The sequence below is a fragment of the Terrapene carolina genome, unplaced genomic scaffold, assembly GCF_002925995.2.
Source record: "Terrapene carolina triunguis isolate 2854851 unplaced genomic scaffold, T_m_triunguis-2.0 Scaffold68, whole genome shotgun sequence".
Taxonomy (NCBI): domain Eukaryota; kingdom Metazoa; phylum Chordata; order Testudines; family Emydidae; genus Terrapene; species Terrapene triunguis.
In genome coordinates this window covers 56,297,390-56,307,026 of record NW_020664419.1, presented here as the reverse complement: position 1 = coordinate 56,307,026, position 9,637 = coordinate 56,297,390, and the positions used below count along the sequence as shown (strand labels likewise).

The following is a 9,637-nucleotide window of genomic DNA, read 5'->3' as shown; positions in this document are numbered from 1 at the left end:
ACACACACACACACACACACACACACACACACACACACACACACACACACAGTGTTAAAAGAGCATTATTAAGGTAGCAAAGTCAAGCACTCAACAATTAGGAAATGCCACAAGTTACTGTACATCCTTAATTTGGCCCCCTTGTGCATATGCATTATGTTACAGTCTTTAATTACCTGATCATATACTGTTTTTTCCACAGGACTCCTGACGGACTGGCTGTGGGAATAAGTCCGGGTTGTGTGGTAAAGGAAGCTGTTGTCTAAAGGTTCCCTACCTCATTTGTTGCAGAAATTGGAAGGTGTGTAGTAAATGAAGCAAGGGTTAAGGCAGCTGAATGCTGCCCTGGAGCACTGGATTCTATTCCTGCTTCTGCTGCAGAGTTCCTGTAGGATGCTAGCCATGTCATGTAAGCCAAAAAAATTTCACACAGATGGTCACTAATTGTGTGTTCTTCATTTTCTAGGGGTCTGACTTGAGACCCTGGGGTCTGATTTGCAGAAGTGCTAAGCTCTCACAGCTGCAATGGAAGCCAGTGGGAGCTGTGCTTTGAATATGTGAAGTGCTATATAATGCTAACTAAGTATTCTGTAAAGTCAATTTCAAGGTGTCTCAAACGGGGCACCCAAAATTAGTAGGTACTTGTGATCTCTCTGTGCCTCAGTTCCTCATGTATAAAATGGAGATAATACTAGTCCCTCACCTCACGGAGGAGTTGTGAAAAATACCTTCATTAATATTAGTGAAACAGATACTATAGTGATAAGTGCCACAGAAAAGCCTGTGAGGAAATTAATAATTCTATTCAAACCCTGCTCTGAATATAATGTGCAGTAAATAAGGCTTGGGGGCCAAACACTGAAAAATGAGACAACAAAATATTGAATACCTGCTCATTAAAGACTGCATAATGCATATGCACAAGAGAGCTGAAATTTTGGCATTTCCTAGCTTCTGGGCACTAGACTTTGCAACCGGAATAATGTTTTTAACAGAGTTTCTGTTTGTATTATTATATATATGCAGATATATTTGCATACATTTTATATTAAAACCACACTCTACAATATAAGTTTGCATACATACATAACACAAGGTCACACACAGTTGTGCAATGCTTAAAGCTGTGATTGTCAAAGGGGGTTAGATGCCCAAATTCTATTGCAATTCAATGGGAATTGGGTGCCTAATAGACTTACCCCTTTGAATATCTCAGGCTAAACGCTTATGCTAACCTAACCAACATGGAAAGTTTCTTATTGTAATTAGTTCTGAAAACAAGTGATTAGTCAAATGTTACTGTGTTACAGGGCTTTTGGCAACGTGATTTTACAAGTATTAATTCCAAACCATATGAAAATACATAACAAAAATCAGTTTAGTAGATAAAGCTTGCATATATAAAGTAATTTAGAATGTAACAGAACTTCTAAGTTTGGATGTACAGTACATCTAATGGAACATAAAAGGATCTGACAATTTATATATCGATTGAGTTATAACATTTTAGCCAGGTAAATATGGATTTTATTAATAAACTTAATCACAGAACTACTATAGAAGATTTAGAAGTTAAGAATCAGTGTGCATCTTAACTTCTTTATTATGTAAAAATTTTATTTATATTCTTATCACACTGAAAACCTACTTCTTAAAACCATCCCCAGAAATCAAACTTTCTGAAATTAATGTAAAAAGTGTCATAACTAAAAGAGTTATTTTTGCTTGATTTAACATATTTGGGTGCCATGGTAATGTAGTTTTATAAGAGACATACTTATAGACAGTCTGATAAAAATAAACAGCCATCTTCTCCCTGTGCTGGCTGTACTAGTATAATTGAGAGGTTCTGATGGAAGGAATTTATTTATTGACAGTTGAGAGTATTTTAAAAATGTTAACTTTTCACAACACCATGTACAGGTTTGTGGTTTCTACCCTTATCCCCTTAACCCCAAACAAATGAGGGGTGAAAGTGGCTTAAATACATTTCAGGGCTAAGAAATGGCCCTTTTCCTGTAGTACACTACAAAGTCATTAAGCCATAGTTGCACACGAAAAATGCTAAAGACACAGTGACAAATAATGCATTATATGGAGTTACATTCAGCTATTCAATTATAAACTACAGCAGTTCTATGTGAATCTTACCAAGGTCATCTTTAATTTGTCAGTAACAGATGAATTATAGTTTTGAATCTTCTCTTTAACTTCTTCTTTACTGAGATACGTGTGGGTTTCTCTCTCTTTCTGAACATCCTAGAACAAAACAAACATTGTCAATCTTAGAAAATCCAGAAAAAAACAACAGTTCATTTACGTTCTAGGCTATGGGCAAACATTGAAATCAATCATTACCTTATACAGGCTCCATATACAGCAGTTATCCATGTAGTAATACAAAGATCTAGCAAATGAGGTATGTCAAAAAAGCTGCTGTGCTGATCATAAACAGTTAAACTGACACACCCAAAAACACGTGTGTCATTTTTTGCCAACTATTTTTGTTCAAATATTTATTAGCAGCATGCAAAGCAGCTCAACTCATTTCATAATTAGATTTTTTCATTTCAATGCTATGTAATATTTTCCAATCACAACGTTTGTACAGAATTACATTTAAGGCATATGTAATTAAAAGAAACTATCTCTGCACAAAGCAGAAAAATATATAAGAAATCCAGTACCTGATAAATAAGTATACATTCTTGATTTTAAGTATTGGAATATGGGCATCTCAGCATTCATCAACTTATAATAGTCTATCTTCCTGCTTATATGATACATCACAAGTATGCATCTAGGCATATACTGCTTCTCCAAATTCAAGATTTTTGTTGTTTTTTTAAGAAGCCCCCATCAGTTTTTCAACTGTTGTCTTTACAGGCGATATACTGATTTTACACGCCACTGTAAAACCAATCCTAAGTATTGGCTATTATCCAAAAAAGCATTTGTTCCCAATCCACATTACTGTGGCAAACCAGTGTTATAAATACACTCAGATTTCTATCACTTGCATGAACACCATATATAGTATGAAACTGATTCAGCTCTCAACTTTAATGATTTAAGACCTCTCTTAGGAGAGGAATACATTGGCTTGGAAACATCTGGGTACCTCTGAGCACAGGAGTACTCATGCACCACGTGCACAATGGTCAAGGGTCAGTATTTTAGACTACCCATCCAAATGGACCCTGGAGGAGTTTGGCCTAAGAAAAGGATTTTCCTGACCTCAAAACCTACTCCTATAACATAATCTCTCTGAGACTTCCCAGCACAGCTGGCAGGCATTTCAGTTTGCCAGAACCGAACCCTGTGACAACACTGTATCTGATGCAGAGCTATACATTTTTGCTTGCCAGAAAGCCTATACAAAGCTGAGAGCTTTAGATTCTTTGATTTTTTACTATATACATGAATAAAGACACATGACTCCGCCATCCTCCCTACAGCTAAAAAAGAGATGTGGTCAGAGCAAAGGATTGGAAACAAGGAACTCCCAAACTCTAATCCTGGCTCAAATACTAACTTCCTTTGGGGTCTTCGATAAGACAATTTCTGCCTCAGTTTCCCCATTTGTAAAATAAGGATACCTCCTAGCTTAGATATGAACATTACAGCTTTTATGATAAGAATGCTATTAGTTCCTTAATTACAGCATTTTTATCATGAAGTTACAATATTGTGGCACAGTGCTCAACTCCACTACAAGCAGGACCAAACCACCTGGAAGTTTTCAGCATCAAGACTCCCCCCCCTCTCACTAGAGAAATTAAAAATATTTATCATCCTTTTATTCTTTCCCCTCCTGTAGCCTGTTCCCAGAGAGCGGTAAGTGCAGTAATACTTAGCACTTTAATATAATGCTTTTTATTCCCTTACTACTTTAGGGACTTCTATAGTTTTGCGAAGGGTTCCCTTTGTGCTAAAAATAAAAAAATAAAATCAGTAATTTTTTCTTTAAAATAAGAACAAATTTGTTGAGCAATTTTAATGTTTAGAAATTATTAAATATAAAAGATTGTAGCGATATTACATGTGTAGCAAATAATAAGAATCTGAAAACACCAGCATCCTAAACATTATGTTTTTTGTTTTAAATTTTAAAAAAATATTTTGAGGCAACTACTGCACCCTCAATTTTCATCCCATTACAAAAGATATGTTATGAGTAGGGAACGGTGTATTCTGCAATTATTTGGCCACAGAATTAATGGAGCAAGCACCTGCCACAGAATTGTGCTCAAGAATCTAAACTTAAATTTTAAAAGTTTCTAGCCCTTATAGTTGTGAACATGTTCTTCCAAATGGGCACTGATTCAGACCCATATTCCTGAGGAGCAGACGGCCTGAAACATTAGCTTTGAGAGGTGTGAACTGCCCCATTCATCTCAATAGTGGAAATTCTGAACCCTAATAATGCCATTTGAAAATCAGAATGTATAATTATTTTATTGCTGATCGTTTAGCAGATACTTCTAGCTAATGTGTTTGCCCATTTTTGTTGCATGCAGTCATGGATGGGGAAGGAGGGAGTTGACCACTGTCAAGGATTGCTGCATCACCATCCAACAACTACTGTCCAGAGGAGAAAACAACAGGGAACAGGAGGGAAAGAAAAGATTAATCCGCCCTTTCCCAGTGTCAAAAGCCTCAACCCATTTATCTGGTTCCAAAACCAGCTTCCTGTTTCCTTGACAGGGCTACATAGATCATGGAGGGCATAATTTGGCCTGCAGAACTGCTATTAGTGGAGATAACTAAAAGAACCCAACCTGCCTTTAACAGCAAAGGGTAAGTCTGCAGGGCTGACAGCTGGAAAAAAAATTGTCTATCTGCAATCTGAGCAAATTTGGTATGGAAATCAATGAGACAATGAATAGGAAAGCCTATAAAGCCATTTGAGGTAGTGTGTTTTATTTAGGAAAGAACAAGACTTTAATCACTACAATATTCATTGCTATTTTCATATGAAATTACTCACTCATATATTTAATTCAGTAAGACCCTCTATTTTGAACATGCCTCAGAAATTCCAGTTTCTTTCACCAAAACGCCACAGAAAAGCAGGGAGCCTTGCCACAGATTTTAGTCCAGCTTGCTGGAGAGTACGCAGGGCCTTTTCTTACGGAAAGGCATAAGATGCATCCTTACATGGCAGTGAGAAACATAAAGCAATCCTTGATTTTGCCACCATGTACATCTGAACTGTTAACGGAGCATCTAAACAGTATGCAGATTAACTCCAAACTGCAAATTATATACAAAAAAACGGGTGTGGGGGAGAAAACACGCAGCAAAGCAACAAGGATCCGAACTTTGAGGTCTCTATGGGCCTGATCCAACTCCCCTTAAATTCAGTGGAAAGACTCCCAATTTACTTCAATCAGTGTTCTGCACCTTATGTTAGTTTCAGGTCAGTTAACAGCAAGGAGGGTGATGAAACTGTGGAAAATATTTTATTTTCAGCCAAAAAAAAGTTATGCCTCCACTTCAAGTCCATTATCCCAGGAAACCCAAGTCTGGGAACTAGAAGCACAAAAAGCATTAGATTCAAATGATAAATTATATAACCAGAGCTCAAACACTGCAACTATTTGTGCACTGAGGGATGCACTTCAAGCCAACAAAAAAATTCCTTCACAAGCAATTTAACACCACAAAATAGTCTAATCAGCAAAGGTAATACAACAATTACATAGTCTGAAGAGAGGGGGAAAATCCTGCACAACTGCAACTGAGACGCAACAAATGAAGAAATACCACATGAAAGCTGTAAGGAATGCTAGTGCAATCAAGTCTACTGTCATCAAGGAGTCAGTCATTCTGATTAGGTATCTCCAGCTAAATGTTAACACATCTGTTAACACTTGAATATCCGTGGCACCCATGGATTTTGATCGTTAGTTTAATTCAAACATCCAACATCCAAAATTTGCTGGCAAGATGCCATGTCATTTCTTCCCAATACTCACAGAGCAAAATCACCTGCAGTATATAATTAATCTTTATCATGGTCTCGGATCCAAAGTTTGGCTAGACAAAGCAATAGTGGCAGAAGTAATCTTCTTTTGGCCAGTGTGCCCAGGCTAAGATCAGGGAAAAGAAGGATTTTGCGAGAACTGCTAAACATTTTCTTCAGCGTCCCACAATCTTCTCCTTGCCTCCTGTATTCTTTACCTCAGGGATTCTCAACTGACCCATCTGTAAACCCTGATGGCCTGTCACAACCCAGAGACTTCCTGAGATGCCCCCAGACGCGATGCTGCTCCCACTCCCGCCCCGGCGCTGCTCGGCTGCAGAACAGGGGATACATCAGGGGCCAGTACTTACTGGAGAACATGACCACCACCCCTCTTCTGGCTCCTGTCCCATGGGGCTAGCTGGGCTTGGCTCCCTGCTCTGGGTACTGCAACTTCTGGGGTTGCAATACTGGTCACTGAAATTTGGCCCAGATGCTTTCCCCCCCCCCCCAAATCATCATGATAGAGCAGCAGCTAGGCCAAACCTGGAGCAGTGCTGAGACCCCATGCACCAGGTCACAATGCCCAGAGCAAGGAGCTGAGTCCAGCCAGCCCCGCAACCCTTTGATGCAATTTTGGGTCACAACCCCCAGGCTGAGAATCCTGCTTTACCTTACAGAAAGGCTCCTCTGCTAATTAAACTTCGATTCAGTGTAAGTCCATTTTCAGTTACATCAGTACAACTCCACTGATTTATAAGGAAATAAATATCCACTACAGTTTGGAAACCTTGTGTGCATCCAACATAGCATGTACTGTAAATTAACAATGGCAGCAATTAAGTACCATGCTGTTCACATGGATTATGGGGGTTGATCGAGAGGCCAGTAAACTCTTCTCTGCAATGACTATGTAAAAACATTCTTTCTGAGACTGGGAGTGCTGGCAAGGAACTCATTCATCCTCTATTGCTTTAGCTACACTAACTGGAGGGAAAAACTCTTGCAGATTACGTGTTGCAGTTAAGCAGGCCTCTCTCCATTTGTTCCTGCAACAGTTCTCGCTGGCCAGTGAGAGGACAGACCGGTTCAGTTAATCCCCAAATAGATAAGAGTACTACCCCCAACTGTTGCTTTGTCTGTGACCTGAGCACCTGTTCTGTAAGTCCTGGCACAGCTCCTTGGAGCAGGTGCATTACAAGTGTACAAATAGTAGCAGATGCATACCTCACAATACATTTCATGTATTACATAGATAAATAAATAAATTAAATAATTTTTTTTTTAATGAATGGAGATATCCTATCTCCTAGAACTGGAAGGGACCAGATGAAAGGTCATCAAGTCCAGCCCCCTGCCTTCACTAGCAGGACCAAGTACTGATTTTTGCCCCGATCCCTAAGTGGCCCCCTCAAGGATTGAACTCACAACCCTGGGTTTAGCAGGCCAATGCTCAAACCATTGAGCTATCCCTCCCCCCATATAACAGATACAACTGATATATGCATATGGTGCATTTAACCCAGCATACATCACTGAAACAGATTTATTTATGTTTTCATCTGCTAATACAGATTTTGCAAATAGTTGCTTCAGTAGTTAGTCCCAGTGATTGCTTCCAATGGTCTGTCCTACTCACAGTATGTGTCATGAGCACAGAAGTGAAACACAACCACGTCAAGCCATCCTGGCAGAGGCCATAAGCTCTTCTTCACCCAGTGCTAGACAAGGCCACTATGCTGAGTGGGTTTAGTTTTACAATATTTTTGTATAATTGTATTTTGACCAAAACACGGGAACTATACGAGGCGTGGCGTCATACTGAAGCCAGAACACTGGAATGATGTTCTCATTAACAGCTGCAGGCCATGTCATCATCATCATCTGCTCCTCCCAGTTCAACTGAGAAAATGTGTTTTGCTGCACAGTGTTCTGGGCCTGTTTCCATTCCTGTGCCTCACATTTGTTGTTTTCTCCTCTTGAGGACAATTATGAATGGTGATAAAAACAAGATTCAGTGCAATTCTATGGAACCTATGTATAACCTCTTCAGATCCACAACACCAGCCTCTCAGCCCAGGGCCAACCTGTTAATTTGCTATGAAATTCAAGAAATATTTGCAGTAGTCTATGAAATAAGCACACATCTCTAGTTCCCAGAATTTCCATTAAATTTGATAACAAACCTTCAAACTAAGTATAAGAGCTCCTTTGAGTCTCAAACACAAGTTTCTAAGCGGTAGTAGCAGGCAGCAGAGGGGGGGGGGGACGCGTGTGCATTTGTTTCCATCAGGGAGAACAGCTGGGCTGTGATTAAGATACTGGAGAACTGGGTTCAGTTCCCAGCTCTCGCACAGACTTCCTGCATGACCTTTCACAAGTCACCACCTCTCCATGCTTCAGTTCCCCCATCTACAAAACGGGGAAAAATAACACTTCCTTTTTCTCACCCTCTGTCCTGCCTACTTAGATTGTAAAGTTTTTAGGGCTGGGACTGACACGTACTACATGCACGTACAGTCCATAGCATAATAGGACCCCAATCTCAGTTGGGGCCTGTGATAAATGAAGGGGGGGAGCTCCCTTTTATGGACACCCAGACAGGCAATTAGCTATAAAGTCCCTCTTGGTGGCTGCTTGCTTTACCTGTAAAGGGTTAAAAAGTCCCCAGGTAAAGAAAAGGGAGTGGGCACCTGACCAAAACAGCCAATGGGAAGGCTAGAACTTTTTAAAATGGGGAAAAATTGTCTCTCCGTTGTTCTCAATGGGCTGCAGGGACATGGAGCAGCAATGCTAGAAGCAGGAATGCTGTGTAAGGTTTGAACCAGGTACCTAGAAGGAATCATTGGGACCTGGAATGTTTAGATAGATGCAATCAGGTTTGTTTCTTTATTTTGGCTTGTGGACTCCTCTGTGCTAACCCCGGATGCTTTTGTTTGCTTGTAACCTTTAAGCTGAACCCCCTCAAAAGCTATTTTGGGTGCTTAATTTTTGGAATTGCTCCTTTAAAATCTAGTAAAAGCCTAAGTTCCAGATGTATTTTCTTTTTGTTTTTAATAAAATTTACCTTTTTTAAGAACAGGATTGGATTTTTGGTGTCCTAAGAGGTTTGTGCATGTTGTTTGATTAGCTGGTGGCAACAGCTAATTTCCTTTGTTTTCTTTCTCAGCTCTTCCCCGGAGGGGGGGGGTGAAAGGGCTTGAGGGCACCCCACAGGGAGGAATTCCCAAGTGCTCCTTTCTGGGTTCAAAGGGTTTTTTGCATTTGGGTGGTGGCAGCGTTTACCAAGCCAAGGTCAGAGAAAAGCTCTAACCTTGGGAGTGTAATACAAGCCTGGAGTGGCCAGTATTCATTTTTAAAATCCTTGCGGGCCCCACTTCTGCACTTGAAGTGCCAGAGTGGGGATTCAGCCTTGACAGGGCATCTAGATGCTAATGTGATACAAGTGCACATGAATAGTATTAACATCACGCAAATAACTGTTCAAGTGAACTGCAGAACAAACTGTGATCCCACCCCCCACCCCACTACATCTGTGTCACATGAAGTCCAAGCTTTGGTCTTAGGTGAGCATCTTGTTGCTATACCCAAACAGCTAGACACACTAGGCCCTCACACTAAATTTGGAAAAAAACCAACAATCCAGGACTTGATCTAATGAGTTCTAGA

The 9,637-nt window shown here is 40.0% G+C and overlaps 1 protein-coding gene across 3 annotated transcripts in view; it reads right to left on the bottom strand.

The window, feature by feature from the left end:
• Positions 1-9,637, bottom strand: part of RASSF3 (Ras association domain family member 3) — a 78,093-nt gene that overhangs the window by 8,302 nt on the left and 60,154 nt on the right. The window contains exons 1-2 of one of the 3 annotated variants that reach the window (XM_024208057.3): positions 2,688-2,871; positions 2,152-2,259 (exon numbers count right to left, since the gene is read on the bottom strand). In XM_024208057.3, the coding sequence (XP_024063825.2) occupies positions 2,152-2,160 (9 nt within the window). In that variant the 5' untranslated portion in view covers positions 2,161-2,259; positions 2,688-2,871. Of the gene's footprint in view, positions 1-2,151; positions 2,260-2,358; positions 2,414-2,687; positions 2,872-9,637 lie in introns of those variants that run through there. The other 2 variants (XM_024208056.2, XM_026648778.2) reach the window with 2 other exon arrangements.